At 44.1% G+C, this 18,354-nt stretch overlaps 2 protein-coding genes across 2 annotated transcripts; one reads left to right on the top strand and one right to left on the bottom strand.

Moving 5' to 3' along the window:
• Positions 1 to 7,921: 7,921 nt before the first annotated feature.
• On the bottom strand, positions 7,922 to 13,304 carry LOC132460719 (protein jagunal homolog 1-B-like). The gene is made up of 5 exons (XM_060055586.1): positions 13,165 to 13,304; positions 12,517 to 12,616; positions 9,034 to 9,106; positions 8,192 to 8,594; positions 7,922 to 8,132 (listed from the first exon to the last, which is right to left on the bottom strand). The coding sequence occupies exons 1-4, from the start codon at positions 13,265 to 13,267 to the stop codon at positions 8,205 to 8,207; spliced, it is 666 nt and encodes a 221-aa protein (XP_059911569.1). The 5' UTR covers positions 13,268 to 13,304; the 3' UTR covers positions 7,922 to 8,132; positions 8,192 to 8,204.
• Positions 13,305 to 15,417: 2,113 nt separating this feature from the next.
• LOC132460671 (zinc finger protein RFP-like) lies at positions 15,418 to 18,263 on the top strand. The gene is made up of 2 exons (XM_060055500.1): positions 15,418 to 15,568; positions 16,315 to 18,263. Exon 2 carries the CDS (start codon positions 16,317 to 16,319, stop codon positions 17,919 to 17,921), a length of 1,605 nt encoding a protein of 534 aa, XP_059911483.1. The 5' UTR covers positions 15,418 to 15,568; positions 16,315 to 16,316; the 3' UTR covers positions 17,922 to 18,263.
• The last annotated feature ends 91 nt before the right edge of the window (positions 18,264 to 18,354 follow it).

Here is an 18,354-nt window from a genome sequence, read left to right as displayed (position 1 = left end):
CGGCCACCAGCCGATCCAGTGAGTGCTGAAGGTCACAGGCCGATGATCCAATGAGGACCACATCATCTGCAAAAAGCAGTGACGAGATCCTCAGACCACCGAACTGCAACCCCTCCCCACCACGACTACGCCTCGATATCCTTCCTGTCCATGAACCATCACCGTTGCTTCTTGCATAAAAAGCTACAGTCAGTGTTTAATTAGTTGTTTTACCTTTGAGCATTTCCTATTAAAGGCTACCGTGTAAAATGCTGCTTAGAATTAACGTTTGTATCAAGAAAGGAAAGATCCGTCCCATGGGGTTACACTTTTCGGTGGGTCGCAGAATTCGGTGTAACACCGGTGTTCTACACATCATCCCTTACATAATGGCTGGCGTTCTATACATAATCCCTTGCATAATGGCTGGCGTTCTATACATAATCCCTTACATAATGGCTGGCGTTCTATACATAATCCCTTACATAAAAGGGTTTACTTGACATTTAGTGCTTTTACAATAGGCCTACCATAAATAAAACCTTTTTACTATAGTCTACATGTGTTTTTTCGTATGATACTATATGCTTTTATATAGTTATACTATATATAGTTATAACCAGTTCTACTATATAAAAGCACTGTTTTACATAGTTAAAAACGTATATTAATGTTTAGTTATATAAAATTGCATAAAATGTGCATAACTAGTTATATAAAAGAACTAGCCTATAGTTCACTGTTACATTTTAGTTGGAGGATGTGATTTTTATGTTATTTTAGTGTCAAAAAATCACCTTGATTTCGAAACAGGTGTTCCATTTGAAAGAAAAAAATCCATTATTAATCGGTTTTTAATGGAGTGCATTGGCTAAGCGAGCCACTGCAAATTGCTGACTCCTGGTTTAAAGTATGTCTGATATTGTGAAATTCTTTGTATTTCCATGGGTGGAAGTATTCAGTACAGTAATGATTGACCCTTCTCCTACCTCAAATCTCCTCTTAGTTCAGGCCGTCACTTATTCGTTGTCGAAGAACTAATCATTGACTGCTGATACCATGCAGGTTTAACTTGAAATCTCGAAGATGTTAATATAAAACATCTATTGCTGGCTGACGTAACCCAATGGTTCAGAGCAGCGGTCCTCAACAGGGGGTCTGCGGAGGTAGGCCTACTGCAGGGGGGTCGCAAAAGTTTTGGTTGATTAGAAATTTTTCCACAAATAGAAATGTCTTTAAATACACATTAACATGAACATGAAGAACACGCTAGCCGCGTTTACACAGACACTTTTGATCCGATTTCTAATCGGATTCCTATCATGCGATCCGAATGTACTATAGATAGGCAATGGCATTTACAAAAGTGGTAAGCGAGCATCTGTATGTCTCTTGCGCACACCTGACACATCTGGACTGGCTGCGACATTTTTATGCATTTGATTTTAATGAAAGCCCAGCAGGAGAGTGCTTTTCTCTGCCTGCTCCTTCAATTAAGAAGGACAGCACAGCGATTATATCTACCCCCTCCTCCACCGCAAACGAATTTGGATGAGAGTGCGCAGCCAAGACTGTTGGGAGAGAGAGTGCTGTTATGGAAGGGATAATGTACAGAACGCCGGTCATTATCGGGGAAATAAGCGATCAGCAGAGAAATAGTCCGCCAAAGTCGTTGACGTCACTTAGCAACCGGATACGCTGGGGTTGTTAAATTACGGGACTACTTGCGGAGTGGTACCAAAAACACCACAAATTTTTGGTTCCACATTTATGTCGTAAAAATGTCCATTTGAATAGCTTTTATGCAAGTTTTCATGCAATTGACAGACAATGTTGATCTTGGCAGGTATCAGTTTATTATGTTATGTTATGTTTATGAATGGCAGTGGCATGGCCACCCTGTACCTTGCATATGTTTCAAATAAAAACATGAATATATGAACCTGTTTATTATTAGAATATCTTAGTATTGAATGCAAAACAACAAGGTACATTTATACATGGCACTATAGGACCAGTTTAATATAAAACACAATTTTATACAATATATAAGTATGGGGTCCCCCCGCTCCATCTCTCCATCAGGTTGGGGGTCCTTGGCCTGGAAAACTTTGAAGACCCCTGCTGTAGATTATGTGTCCCACGGATGAAAGCCCTTTTAAAAAAAACTAAAACCACCTTGCTAGCAAGTCAAAATGTAATCCTTCAAACACACTGGCTCTTTTGAATCAATGCCATGTGAATTGTCAAGTCAGTGAAAAACTCTCAGCCGGTCACTATTGGTGCCTTTGTGTTGCAGGTGATAGAGCTGTTAAGTATCTGTTCTGGAGACATGGGTTTGATTCCTGCCTCGGATGGTTTTGTGTGATTGACTGTATGGTGAATGAATGAGTGTGAATAACTGTCTATGTGAATTGATTGATGTGAATGACTTAATTCACAACAATTAATTTGCCCTGACAATCATTCGAAATGAACTTCTGAGAGAATTCATCCCTCCAGTTGACCCTTGTTCCCATGAACCAGCGTGGAAGAAATCGGGATTGTCCCCAGAACAGATAGGAAACAGCACCCCCACCGAGGCACCTCTTACTGGGAAATGGTCTAAGGATATAAAATTTAAAAATAACTATCAACCACCCTCTCTCAGCAAAGTGTTTAGCTGCAGCAACATATCTCCAGCAAGACCATCAGAACATCGTTTATCTCAGTTTCTCTGAGACGCACAGAGTAAAAAGCTTGAAGGTTATACTTGTAGTCTACGTTAGAATAGACTTGGAAAGAAGAAGTATAACTGTTTTTACTCTGTGCGTCTCAGTGGCGCATTTCTGTATTTGAACTCCACGCTGTCACTGTCACTGTCACTCTTCCCATCAAGCTCTTCATTGGGGTGATCTACCGTCCTCCAGGTCCCCTTCGTGACATCTATGACGAGATGGATGCCCTTCTCAGCTGCTTTCCGGAAAATGACACACCACTCGTTATCCTTGGAGTCTTCAACATTCTGCCAGAGAAGTTGCACTCACCTGAATTAACCAACTTTTTCGCCTCCTTTGACTTAACACTCTCCCCTTCTCTTCCCACACACAGGGCCGGGAACCTACTCGACCTGATATTCACAAGGTCCTGCCGCACCTCTGCTCTCTCTGTTACCCCGCTCCCCGTGTCTTACCATCACTTTGTTGCTTTTTCTCTCCCCTTGAATTCCTCTCTCCCCCCTCCTCTCTAGTCCCCACATTGTCACCATCCGCTGTAACCTCAAACCTCCTTGGCTGTCCGAATCTCTGCAGACTTATAGAGCAGTTGCGGGCAGCTGAGAGGAAATGGAAGAGATCAGACTGTCCGAACGATCTATCTCTATCTTTCCCTTCCACTGTGTCAACAGCCAAATCTGCCTTCTACGGTACCAAAATCAACTCCTCCGCCTCAAACCCCAGGAAACTGTTTTCCATGTTCTCGTCCCTCCTCACCCCTCCCTCCCCGCCACCTCCTTCCTGCCTCACTGCTGATGACATTGTTACCTACTTTACCCAGAAGGTAAGGGACATTAGCTCCTTTTATCCCTGCCACCATCCTCCCTCCTCTCATCCCCCCGTCTTTACCCAATTTATCCCTCTCACCTCCGACGAGGACAACAGAATAATAACATCTAACCATGCCACCACCTGCCCCCTTGACACTATCCCTTCCTCTCTCCTCCAGGCTTTCTCGAGCGACATCCTGCCATTTGTCACCGCGCTCATCAACTCCTCCCTCACTTCAGGCATTGTTCCAGCGTCTTTCAAGACTGCCAGAATAAAGCCTCTCCTCAAAAAACCGACCCTTGATACCACCGAAATCCAGAACTAAAGACCGGTATCTCTTCTTTCATTCCTCTCTAAAACACTGGTACGTGCCATTGCTAACCAACTGTCCTCCTATCTCTTATCTAACAACCTGCTTGACCCTCACCAGTCAGGCTTCAAGAAGGCACACTCCACTGAGACGGCTCTCCTCGTGGTGACTGAGTCCCTCTCATCGGTCGTCATTCTCCTTGACCTGTCCGCAGCATTTGACACGGTGAACCACCAGATCCTCCTTGCCACTCTCGCCGAACTTGGCATTGCGGAATCTGCCCTTTCCTGGTTCAGATCCTACCTGACGAATAAAACTTATCAGGTAACATGGAATGGCTCCTTGTCAAAACCTTGCACGCTTGAAACTGGTGTCCCTCAAGGCTCGGTACTGGTGCCTCTTCTGTTCTCCCTCTATACCAGATCTCTGGGCTCTGTAACTACATCACACAGCTTTTCCTATCACTGCTTCGCTGATGACATTCAGCTATTTCTCTCTTTCCCCTCATCTGACAAAGCCCTGATTGCAACACGCATATCGGAATGTCTGGCAGACGTCAGCATTTGGACAACTGCCCATCACCTGAGGCTTAACCTCAACAAGACTGAGCTCCACCCAGTGGTGTAGTCTACGTGTTACGCAGGTATACGCCGTATACCCACTAGGAACGCACCAGGATTTGCGTATACCCACTTAAAAATGTGCACGGATACGTATCAATCGTCTTGTGACAGATCTTTCACTTCTGTGTTTATTTTTTCGCAAATACCGGTTGGGTATAACTGCAATAAAAAACTTTTAGCAGGGGAAGTTGCCCCTGCATCTCTGCATGTTAGTTGGCGGGCCGAGCCCCTCCTTCTCGCGCTGTGATTAGCAACCCACACAGATTGAAAGTTAAACGCGGGAACAATTGGCATAACAGTTAAAACAACTGGATAAAATGATAAAAAACACAACACAAACACGTGTTTGTCCCAGGCTACAATAACATTCAACAATACAATTTGAAAAGCAAACTACACACACAGGTTCAACTTGCTGTTGCAAGTTGACCCTGCAGCAGCAGATGCCACTACCCTACGGAGACTAGCAAAGACACAACAGAAAAGTGTGTGTGTGTGTGTGTGTGTGTGTGTGTGTGTGTGTGTGTGTGTGTGTCTCCAGTCCTCCCATATTAATGTGTAAACCACATAACAAGTAGTCAACAGAAGACAATGTTTTAATCCCACTGTATATCTCCTTGTTACTTTTAGATGAGAACCCCTGGCCAGCCTTTCGGACTGGGTGTCAGGCTAGGGAATTTAAAAACAGGCATCCTTGGTTAGAGTGGAGGGAAAAAAAGTTAGGTAAATGTCAGCCAACATGCAGTTGGTATACACAATTGAAATTCATTATGTTAATCACTATGCAAATGAGAGTATAGCTAATTCATGGTCATTTTTAAGGTGCAGTAATTTCACACTTTTACACAATTCAATTACTGTATGGTATGTTAGATAACAACAGCAAGAGCTAAAATTAGAGCAAGTGAAAGATTGAAACATTAGTCTCCTGTCATCTCCTTCTCATGCACTGGTTAGCCATGGTTGTAAACAGTTCATTCAATTATTTTGAGTAGATTTTGTCCTCGTTTAGCGTGTGCTATTGCTACTATAGATATGCAAAGGACAACTTGTCATTTTTGTGTTCTATTTGTTTATACTGTTATTAAAACTGAAATCTATTCAGCTTTCCATGATTGTTGATAATCGTTACACTCTTAAATCAGCGGGTTGTAGACCCCTGCGTTGGTGAGTGTGGTGCGACACCCCATAAGCGCCACACACGTACACGTACCGGTGGGACGGGTTTGTACGAGGCTGGGAGGGAATCATCACAGTATACCAACTACAATAAAATAGACTACACCACTGGCTGCACCTAATGCCAGGGAAAGATTGCCCACACATGGACTTACTGGTCACTGTTGAGAACATCAGTGCATCTCCTTCTCCAACTGCCAGAAACCTTGGTGTGGTACTAGACAATCAGTTATCCTGCACTGCAAACATCACTCCAGTGGCCCGATCCAGCAGATTTGCACTTTACAACATCCGCAAGTTCAACCCAAGTTCTCCAATGTGACCCCCCTCTTCCGGGACCTCCACTGGCTCCCTGTAGTAACTTGCGTCAAATTTAAGACGATGGTACTGGCATACAAGGCAGTCGATGGAGCTGCCCCTGCCTACCTCCAAGCATTGGTAATGCCACACACCCCAGCTCGATCCCTCCGCTCAACTACCTCAGCTGGACGCCTGGTACCGCCATCGCTAAGAGCTAGCAAAGGTTGATCAGCAAAGTCACAACTTTTCTCGGTTTTGGGGCCTCAGTGGTGGAACGAGCTCCCCGCCGATGTCAGGACCGCAGAGTCGCTCACCAGCTTCCGCAAAAGACTCAAAACTCACCTGTTCAGAGTTCACCTCGACTCTGCATGGCCACCCAGCCCCTTCCGGCCACCATTGCATGTTGTACGTCCTGGCACTTATTTATAGTACTTAATTGTGTAGCATCTGCACACAATTAAGTACTAGCTGCCATCACTGCTGTACACAGGGAATGGGTTAGCCTCGCGATTGTTTGTACTTGCACTTGGTTCTATGAACATCGTTACTGTACTGACAGCGATATATTGTTTCACTTCTTATGACAAATGTACTTATTGTAAGTCGCTTTGGATAAAAGCGTCTGCTAAATGCCCTTAATGTACATTTAAATGGCGCAACGTAGAAGGCAGGTGTAGACTGTCTGAAGACATGATCTCGTCTGTGACATTGGTTCAAGTCCCGATAACCAAACTCTCCTTGTGTTGTTCTGTATTTTTCACTAAACAATCTATCAATCATTCTGTAGTACGACATAACATAGGAAGCACTCAACATAACAAAAACTGCTCTTTCCTTTAGGCCAGGCCTATGTGTTGAGAGGAATTGATGCATGTCTTGATATAACATCTTTATTTAACTACTGAATTGTAAAAGAATAATAAATAAAAATCTTAACAGTTCAAAAATATGCAAAATATGCAAATCGCAGCCTTTGCGATGAGCATATCGGGTTCGAGCGACTGAGATGAACGACTGAATGGCTGAAAAAACTCAATCTCATCTGAGAACTGGAGATTTGGGGCCTCTATGGATTCTGTTCTTTGCTTAGGAAATTTCCTTTCCTAACAAGATGCCCCGGAAATACTCTGAGGAAAGGTTTGAATTCTAAAAATGTGGAGGAGATATTTGTAACCCATAATCCTTAACATCATAATCCTATGGCAACAGGCCATACTTGCCGTAGGGCAATGTCCGAAAGGAAGCACCTTTTCTCCCCGCCCCGGATGACATTTTCCACAAAAGGTTAAGAAAAGGTGGCATAAAGTTTTGGAGATTTGACTTTCCAAATTGGGCCTTGGGTTCAAGGTTAAAGGTAAGAGTGTTAATGGTAACATATTACACCACCAGGTGTGAGTGTGATTAGCCGTTACAAGCCGTTTTGAAAAACTACCACTTCTGACATCACAAGTAGGCGTGTCCACCTAGATATACACTGGACAGAACAGTCTACCAGCCTACTCAGTGGACTGTGGCAAACGTTGCTCATCTATCCAGCGTATATATATATATATATAGATGGACACGCCCACTTGTGATGATTGGTGGAGAAGATCCTTTCATTGGGTGAGTAGAGATGTTGAAACCAAGATTAAACGTAGGATTTCACGAACATAACCCTGGGGATTCTGAAACTCGGGATTCAACTTTAGCGCAACAGGATTAACCCCTAAACCTAAATCTGAATCCAGGTTCATATTTAATCTAAATGAACCCATACTTGAACCAGATCAGAGACAGAATAACAAGCATTGTCGACGACTTGACTGCATTTATTAACGTCCGAGATGAGAAGCAGTGTGCTAGTCCAGCCTTTCCCAATATGTCGGAAAACCAACCACGTTTCATTCAAACATCCGAAGACAAAAATGTTAGCGGAATCATAAATACAAAAAAAATTGAGGCTCAGATTGGCTGTATCAGTCAGGCGTCCTTCATCATCATCAGTCCACCCGGACGGGTGTGTCTTTTATAAAACAGGAAGTCCCGCCCTCCTCCACAAAAACATGGTTGTTTCAGAGGAGGGTGGGACTTCCCGCTAGCCAAACAGGAAGTCCCGCCCTATTTCTTCTTCCCCTGGGTACTCGTGAACTTAACCTGATCCTGATGAAGTCCCGCCCTCCTCCACAAAACCACCCCTCAAACGGTTTTCGCAGAGGAGGGCAGGAATTCCCGTCACTCCAACAAGACATCCCGCCCATCCCAACAGGAAGTCCCGCCCATCCTGTTGGAATAACAGGAAGTCCCGCCCTACTTCTTCTTCTTCTCCTGCGTGCTCGTGAACCACTGGTCCAGCAGGCGCTTGCTGTAGTAGATCTGCCAGCCGTGCACCTGCACCGCGACCACGACGACCAGGTACATCACCGTCACCGCTGGCATGCCGAACAGGAAGCGGTACGCTTTGCCGTGGCGATAGAGCTGTTGTGCCACAGGGAACATCTCCATGGCGCCGTAGATGAGCGGAGCGACGCAGAACAGCCCGGCGCTGATCATGGCGAGCACCAGGTAGCTGATGTTGTTGCGGGGAAGGGCCAGGAGGCTCAGGGCGCAGGGCACGATGCTGAGCAGGTAGGGGTACTCCCACTGGTAGGGCTGGGCCACCAGGCGGTGGGAGACCAGGCCCAGCTGGCTCACCGTCACCTGGGGATGGGGAGAGAGCAGAGAGGGGCTGGGGGCTGGATGGTGGAGGCCAGCTGGGGTTGGATGCTAGCAAACGTAGCATCCTGATACTTTTGTAGTATCCTGCTACTTTTCATCTTATCATAATCACAATTATTTTGGTCAATATTGAAATCACGATTATTCAGGTTTGAAAACATGATAAATACATTCATAATTTCTCTCCAAAAAAACACTAACTTTGAAATCTCCCCTTAAAAGAATACACAAAATGTTGAAAAAATATAACGTACAAATATGTATCCAGCTGTTATTTTAATGAATAAAATAAATATACATAATTAAAAGAAAATATACATAAATAAAAAAAAACGTTTAAACTCTATTATATTGGTTTGGAGATCGCTTGACCCAAAAATCGAAATTACGATCAAAATTTGCGTAGCAACACAGCCCTTACCTGGGCGGCCATCAGGAGCCAGATGAGGGCATGGACGATGTTGAGCTTGCGGACTTCGGACTTCAGCGCCACACTGCGGAGTGGCAGACGAAAGCAGGGCAAGGCAGAGTTATTTATATTGCACCTTTCATACAGAAAGGCAACCCAATGTGCTTCACAAAAGTAAGAATCAAAGCAAAAGAAAAGAAAGAATAAATAGGAAAAGGGGGGGGTGTGCGTTTCATTCGCGTAATCGGGCAATCGCCCACAAAATACATTTCAAAGTGGACCGGCCCACTTCCTCAAATCGCCGGCACAACGGGCTGGGGGGGTCTAACACTGTAATATATATAAACTATAACCGCATTTCACATTAATCGCAAATAACCCGCTGCTTCGGGTTTTGTTTTGTAGGCGCGTTGAGAGGAGGAGCGGGCGAATCCGCTGTCAGTGCGTGTGCAGTATATCAGTGTTATGCGGGTTTATCCAATATGTGGTAGTGTACCCACGCACCATTGGCATGTATGCGCGCTTGTCTCTGTGAACGAGAATGACAGGGAGTAAGAGTGCTATGCGGAGATTAATGAACGGAACGATGTTTACATTTCAAGGGCTAACCCTAACCCTAACCCTTTACACAAAGTGACATAGAATTGTACTTCAGTTTTTCGTTCTGACGTGTTCCCTGCTGACCGTCTGGGATGGCTGCGCAGAGCGCTAGGAACGCCGCTCGCCATTCACTTGTTCAAATTTCCGGGATTTATCCACGTAGAACAATCCTGATTTTCCATGTATGGTAATGCTGCAACATGCTCTTCCGGAAGGTAACCAATCACAACGGAGTGGGGTTGGCAGGAGGGGGGCGAGGGGGCGGAGAAGGACGAAGCCGAGTGTTGACAAAGAACGCTGAAAGCGCCCAGGTGAGAGGAAGAGTTTCCCGAAAATAGACATCATTTTTTGTGCTGTGATTCGTGTGAGGTTGCTCCATAGGAGTCATTAATAAGAAATGAAGACAAGAAAAGTAGTATAATAGGAGATCTTTAAGCGTCTTGCTCAGGGACACACCGACACCGACGCTAGGAGGAGAAGGGGATCCAACTAGCAACCTTCTGGTTACAAGTCAACCCCGCTCTACCTCCTGAGCTAAGCCAGAGAGAAAGGTCATTTGTGTTCGGTTGACAGTCTCCTTCCATGTACCTTCATACAAAGGGGATTCAGAAGTGAATGGCTGTGTGCCGATAACACGTTTAAAATAAATCCCTACTACACTAACCAGGGCCACTTATGGAAGGTGGTAATGCACGAAGAATAAAGAATAATCAGTCCGTGAGCACAGACAGAATATTTGATGAATAAACACAACGTCTAAAACGACCTAGTTTGTAAACATTTACATTGCATTCACATTCAGGGCATTTAGTAGACGGTTTTATCCAAACTGATTTACAATATTTGATGTTTGTCCGAAGAAGGAGAAACAACAGTAAATCGCTGTCGGTACAGCAAGGATGTTCATAGAACCAAGTGCCAAGCACTAACAATCACTAGGTTATAGAGTGTGACGATATTTCGTGCCACGAAAAATATCACGATATTAAAACGTGACGAAGTGCGTCATTGAGACAGAAAATGGTTCGCAATATATATTATTTTTTTCATACTTTATTTATGGTCATAAGTTTGCACTTAAAAATGAATCGGCTAATGCCGCTTTTCCACCGACAGTACCAGCTCAACTCGCCACGACCTAGCATGACTTGGATGGGTTCCACACACGGCGTGTTTCCATCTAAAATATAGATATGTGGGCGGGTCGCATGGGTCGCATAGCACCCACGGGCGAAACTGCGCATGCTTATCCACAAGATACAAAAACAGACAGGGCTACACACAGGAGCGTCTCCACCTCTGTCACGGTCCACGGCGTGTTCTTGCACACTGATCCTGCGGTGTTCAATAATCATCACATTGACTGAACGCTGATGCTAGCATTTTAAGATGCCGGTGTGCCGAAAATGGAATCCCCGTCAGAAATCGCACCCCCTCTCCGCGTGAACGCGCGTTCTCATATTTTGTCTGTGCTTTCTAGGGTCACATCATGCATACATGTATGACCTGTAAACTATAACGTATTTAAGTTCCCCCGTAGGTCATTATCGTGAATGGGATATCTTACATTGTGGGTCACCTATAAAATGCTTTCTTGAAGTTGCTCATCTTGTGATGGTATGATATAAACACTGCTTAAAAACTATAAACCCTCTTTTCATTAGAAGAAGAAATCTTAAATATCATTTTCTGTGTTAGTGTCTCATCTTGTGAAGATATGATACAAACACTGCTATAACACGGAGAGGAGCTGCGATTTCAGACAGGGATTTCATTTTCGGCACAACACCTGGTGTCGGGCGTCAGGCTTGGACGTCGCGCTCGTCCAGTGGCGTCACTCTTTGGCCAATCAGTGGCCAGCAGCCTGTTTACGTCACACAAAAGAACCGGTTCGGCTCTCATGGACCCTCGACGGAGGTGAGACTAATGGCGCGTTTCCACCGCAGGGTGCGGGTCGGTTCAGTTCGCAAAGGTGTGGCACGGAACGCGTTTCCACCGCCAAAAGTGGACGTGACCCGGACTGAGCCACACTCGTCTCGCACTCGCCTCACAGTACTCCTCCGTTGGGGTACTGACGCCTGAAAGGGTGCCGGCAAGTTTGAGCTACACAGTTGCAAGGTATTATTCTTGACAATGAACCTGTTGCACAAAACGTTAAATTGGGGTAACAAGGAGGTGGAGACGATCCTCTGCATTCTTGGGGAGGAAGACGTGCAGAGGGAGCTTGATGGAGCAGTTTTTATTGTTTTTAATTTATTTATTGTTTTTATTGAGCAGGCTACACTGTGTCGCACTGCTATGATGTCACGATGTTTAAGTAGCTGCCGCGGCGATCGACATCCATGGAAACATAGGGAAAATGGCATTGTTTCGCATATTTGGTGTATTTCTAAAATAAACAACAAAACTTAATATATTTTCCTCATTCAAGTTTTGTTCAAAATATCGTTATAATATCGAATCGTGAAGCCAATATCGTGTATCGTATCCAATCGTGAGCTGAGTGAATCGTCACACCCCTCCTCGGTTAACCAATTCCCGCATACAACAAAGATGGCTAGGAAAGAAGCTACACAACCGAGTACTATAACTAAGTATGACACTCGATAAGTGCGTACAACATACAATATAAGTGCCAGGACGTACAACATACAAACACTTGTTTGGAATATAATGGATGTCAATAGCTGGCCCACCATCGATTTACATATACACAATATCTTACATTTACATGGCATTCCAGCCAAATACTTAAAACCTGATTGGAGCAGCACTACCACCTTTAGGCTACCATCCCATAGATAGTTATTCCTAAAAAGAACAACAGCAAAGTGCTGTCAAAGCGCTCATCAGAACCATCCCATGACCTTTTAGAGGTCGTCATACGTCACCCACCTCATCTGGTAGTGGGCGGCCACTCTCTCGCGATGCTTGAAGTCGCTACCGTCCGTTCCCGTGGCCCTGGGTCCTTCTCGCGACGCCATGGCGAGCTCACCTGCCGAGCAATATTAAAATGTTTATGAAACCAATGTCATATAAAGGTTTAGCCTTGGGTCCATTATCCAAATAAGTTTGCATAGATTTCAAAGTAATAAGGTCATTACACAAGTATAAAGTAATGAATTGACATTTTGTTGACAGCTATCTCCTCGTTATTAGCGTTAGTAACAGGTGAACCGAACTATGGCCTGCGTTGTTATCGCGAGAACACAAGTTGTGTTTCCAAAATTAACGTTAGGTACTACGAAGTCACAATTACAATTCGTTCCAGGCTTTACACCTAATCACTTTCGAGTCTTGAAAATATGTGGGTACATACAATTTAATGGTGTGGAAACTACGTTTGGTCAGATGTTAACGATAACTGTGTTGACACCAATAACAAGTGGTTAAGAGCCCAAAATAAATACCAATTGTAACTGTTATACAGCGCTATATGATAATAAAAGGATGTGCTTGTCAGCATGGAACGGACAATAGTGAAATAGGTGATAACTGTCTGACACAAATACGAAATAAAAGCGTAAACCACAAAATACTTACTTCGTTCACGAACAAAACGTAAGAGCAGCCAGGAGGACGTGCGGCGGAAGGCGGATGTGTGACTCCTACGATTCTGATTGGACGGCCGATACTCGCTTCCCATAGGTTTAGCCTCTTCTTGACGTCACATCGACAGAAAGACTGTTTGGGAACGTTTTATTTTTTTGTCCTTTATCATTATTTATTTGTTGTGAATATAAGGATGCATATAATTTAATATCTTATATATATTTCTACAAAAATTGCATTAAAAAAGGCAAGACGTACGGTAGAAAGCCGACGTGTCATGGTGCGTTCCTCAATCCTCGGACGCCGAGCTTCCGAGTCGAAAGTCGAAGATCTCCCAGCTTTCTTGCATTATTTCTCGGAGGCACTCGGAACACATCTTCACCCCTACGGTTGATTGGACGGCCGGTCCTCGCTTCCCATAGGTTGAGCCTCTTTTTGACGTCACGTCAACATTAACACTGATTGGTAAAGTTTTATATTTCACTATTTCTTTGTTTTATTTATTTGTTATGCATATGTATCGATGCATACCAATTGTAATATACTTTTTTTTATAATTGTAAATTACAATTACCTTTAAAAAAGCCGGAGTTAAAAACCCTCATACCTTGATAAGTAGAACAAGATAGAAGTTAAACCTACTTCTGATTGGGCAGCAGAGCCAAGGAATGATGGGATGCGATAATGACGCTCTCCACACACAGCCATTTAAAATACTGATAGAGGTGGACGACTTCATGGCTGCCTGCCAGAAAGGATTCTTCCTTGGTCTCCCCATGATGAAGAATAAACATTCTTGGCTTCATGGGAACTGATCTATTCATATCCATTTAGACACACTTTATCTTGAGTATCATACTTCATCAAGCCTATCATAGATATTTACAAGAAGAGCAAATCAATATCTATGTTCAATATTGAATGAAGTTGCATTTGTGTATTGCTAATATTTTATGTACTATTTATTTTACACAAGATTGAGGATATGCGGCAAAGGACCACGTGGGGATCGAACCCCGGTCACTGAGCCTTAATGGCACGCGCTCTACCCGGTGGGTGAGCCATACTGAGGAGAATAAGAATCAGTCCAATTATGATTGGTATTATGATTTTTGTAATAATGCTAATTAAAGAATAATAAAAATAATACGTTTAATCAGACATTTTAATACCATTTATTAAAATAAATAATGAGTAAATTACAGTAACAGAAAAAGGGGTTGGATGAATGGACATTCTGATGAGGCATAAAATATATATATGTTATTGTTTCACAATTATTAAAATATGAAAACCAATATTGAGTTAACTTAGGCTTGTATTCTTTTTGCTAATCAAGCATCTTGAGGATGTTTATAATGATTTATTTATTATAGTCTTGCAGGCGGTGTCTTTGTTAAATGAGTCTTTGTTTTAACATTACAGCCCAACGCTCACGGCTTCTTCCTTGTGTGTGTGTGTGTGTGTGTGTGTGTGTGTGTGTGTGTGTGTGTGTGTGTGTGTGTGTGTGTGTTGTGTGTGTGTGTGTGTGTGTGCGTGTGTGTGTGTGTGTGTGTGCGTGCGTGTGCGTGCGTGCGTGCGTGCGTGTGTGTGTGTGTGTGTGTGCGTGTGCGTGCGCGTCCGTTTCAAGTAGCCCTAAACCAAAACTCTGACTAGAGCTAGCACCTCCACTAGTAGTCCGACTAGTATCCGTTGTGTGCGTCAGTTAAAAAAGAGCCGTGTGAGGAGCTTACACACTATTATAATCGTACACACTAAGTGTGTAAGGCCTCTCTCTCTCTCTCTCTCTCTCTCTCTCTCCTCTCTCTCTCTCTCTCTCCTCTCTCTCTCTCTCTCTCTCTCTCTCTCTCTCCTCTCTCTCTCTCTCTCTCTCTCTCTCTCTCTCTCTCTCTCTCTCTCTCTCTCTCTCTCTCTCTCTCTCTCTCTCTCTCTCTCTCTCTCTCTCTCTCTCTCTCTCTCTCTCTCTCTCTCTCTCTCTCTCTCTCTCTCTCTCTCTCTCTCTCTCTCTCTCTCTCTCTCTCTCTCTCTCTCTCTCTCTCTCTCTCTCTCTCTCTCTCTCTCTCTCTCTCTCTCTCTCTCTCTCTCCAGAGAATCGCTCCCAGTCCCATACAAGTCGCATATTAGACCTAACGTTCATGAAAGAAGAGGAGATCACATAGGCATTTGAAGTAGCCTACACAGAATGTGCCTAAAGTCGTGTGAAACTGGGACGTCAGGGCAATGCATAGTCAATGGGGGTGGGGCCAGGAGTTAGGGGAGGAGCCAGGGGTAAGAGTAGGAGAGGGAGGACGTCATGTTGAGGAAAATGAAACCTAAGGTTCAGAAAAACCATAGTCACTCGACGTGCAAGCAGTTCTCTCTTTCAGGAGTAAAATCAAACAATAACTCCAACAAGGTGAGTAAAATAGCACAACTTTGATAGAAGTTAAAACCTATCTTCCCCTTACGTAATAAGACCAATAATGGAAATGCTCATGTTGGGAAAAACGGTCTGTCTAGTTACTGGACCAGATGAAATGAGACGGAGAGGTAATAAAGTCTATCGGCACGAGGACCTTGGATTTATTAAGTAAAGTGGCAACGGTTATACAGAGTCATAAAGCGTGAGAAATCGAATATGTCTAAGTCCCTAATCAGCGCTGATGGTTCGTCCAGAGCTTCGCCTCCGTGGAAGGTCTGCTGCAGAAGAAGGGCTGAGTTCCTGTGTGATACACTCTTATGCTGTATCTTCCTCTCGATGAGGTGTGTGCGTTTGAGATGTGTATGGTTCTGTGTGTCTTTGGTTGACCTTGCCTCCCAGGCTCTAGTGTATGCATGTATATCTTTTTGTGTTCCTCCTGACGGGGGAGAGTCTCACAGAGTCTCCTGCTTGTGGCCCTCCCGTTCTGAGGATGAAACGGTGCATTGTCTGAGTGTTTACCATTTGCCGGGAGGAGAGATGGGGCCTTGGTTCTGGCCTTCACCTGACCATGTTCTCATGTGTGTGTTATGTGTTGAAAATTGACTATATTGTAACGTGACTGCCATGTGTTGTGCTCCTCAAGCTAGGGTGGGAGTTAGCTATATTTATAATGTACATGTGATGTGCTCAGCAGGTTATTTTGCCCAACACTCAATACATAAACCTTGTTGTCTGTCTAGGAATGGCCTCTCCTACTTCCTGGTCTGAAGAGAACTTTTCATGTCCCATCTGTCTGGATGTGTTCAGCAGCCCAGTTTTTACACCATGTGGACACAACTTCTGCAGAGCCTGTATCACAAAGTTCTGGGATGATCAAGCCCAGTACAAATGTCCAGTTTGCAACGAGCTCTTCCACACTAGACCTGATTTGAGGGCCAATATCCTCGTATCAGAGCTGGCTGCTCAGTTCAAAACGTCTGTACGAGTGAAAGAGCAGCCTTGTGTTGAACCAGGAGAAGTTCCCTGTGACTTCTGTACTGGGACCCAGCTGAAGGCCGTGAAGTCCTGCCTTGTGTGTTTTACCTCTTACTGCCAAACCCACCTGGAGCCACATCAGAGAGTCGCTCGCCTGCAGAAACATCGGCTGGTCGAGCCTATGGACCATCTGGAAGAAAGGATGTGTAAGGAACATGACCGACTTCTGGAGCTCTTCTGCCAGACTGAACAGGTGTGTGTGTGTCTGTTGTGCACAGTGACGGACCACAAGTCCCATCCTGTTATACCTCTGAAGAAGGAATATGAAGTGAAGACGGCCCAGCTGGGGAAGATAGAGGCTGAAGTTCCGCAGATGATCCAGGAGAGAAAACAAAAGATTAAGGAGATCAAAGACACAGTAAAATTGAGCAAGAAAGACGCAGACACAGTGATGGCCGATGGTTTGCAGGCCCTCACCGCTCTGATGCGCTGCATCGAAAAGTGGCAGGAAGATTTCAACCAAACGGTTAAAGAGAAACTGAAATCCACAGAGAAACAAGCTGAAGACCTCATCAAAGGGCTGGAGCAGGAAATAGAAGATCTGACCAATAGAAGCGCAGAGGTGAAGCTGCTCTCCCACACTGAAGACCACCTCCACTTCCTCCAGGCCTTCAGAGCCCTGAAGGATCCTCCACCCACCAGGGACTGGACGACGGTGGTGGTCCGTCCTCCGTCATACGTAGGGACCTGGAGGAGATCCCTGGATCAGCTGGAGGAGACGCTGAACATGGGGATGAAGAAGCTGTGTGATGCTGAACTGAAGAGGGTCCAGCAGTATGAAGTAGATGTGACTCTTGATCCTGATACAGCTTATCCCTGGCTCATCCTGTCTGAGGATGGGAAACAAGTTCATTATAGAGGTCTAATGAACGGACTCCCAGACAACCCTAAGAGATTTCATGAAATTGCATGTGTTCTCTCGAGGCAGAGCTTCTCCTCAGGGCGATTTTACTTTGAGGTCCAGGTTAAAGATAAGTCTGTACGGTGTTTAGGAGTGGCCAGAGAGTCCATCAACAGAAAAAACAACATTGCATTGACCCCTAAAAATGGCTGCTGGGGGATATCAATCATGAAGGATGTGTTTGAATTTAGAGATGACCCTGTTGTCTGTCTCCCTCTGAGAGCTGAGCTCCATAAGGTGGGGGTGTATGTTGATTATGATGAGGGTCTGGTTTCCTTCTATGATGTGGAAGCCAGGGTTCATATCTACTCTGCTACTGGCTGCAGCTTCAGTGAGCCTCTCTATCCAATCCTCAGGGACAATTGCAGTGGTCTCCCCCTGATCATCTCACCTGTCAATCAAACAGACTAAGACACTGTTAGATATTAAAATAAACAAACAAGAACTTATATTTCCTAAATAATCTGCTATTTTAGATCTGAGAGAACTGCATTAATGTTGTACTGTTGTCAGTTACCAAGTATGAAAATAACCCTGACTATTTTAAATATAGCCCATTGTAAATTATTATATTCCACTATATTCTTTAATGTGGGTCTCAGTATATATATATTTTTATATATTATTGTAAATTGTTTCAGTTATGTAGAACAATTTTGGAGGATACGGATTTTAACATAATAATATTTACATTACTATAAGTTGTATAGTTGGTATATTTCTGAATCATGAATAAATACCCAATTCAATCTATTTTATGATGATTTAATTTAGGTAGCCCAGATTGTACAAGTGTGTAAGAACACACACACACACACACACACACACACACACACACACACAC

This window comes from Gadus macrocephalus, chromosome 7 (assembly GCF_031168955.1).
Source record: "Gadus macrocephalus chromosome 7, ASM3116895v1".
Lineage (NCBI taxonomy): Eukaryota > Metazoa > Chordata > Actinopteri > Gadiformes > Gadidae > Gadus > Gadus macrocephalus.
The sequence above is the reverse complement of the archived record's forward strand: the minus strand, read 5'-3'. Positions and strand labels throughout refer to the sequence as shown.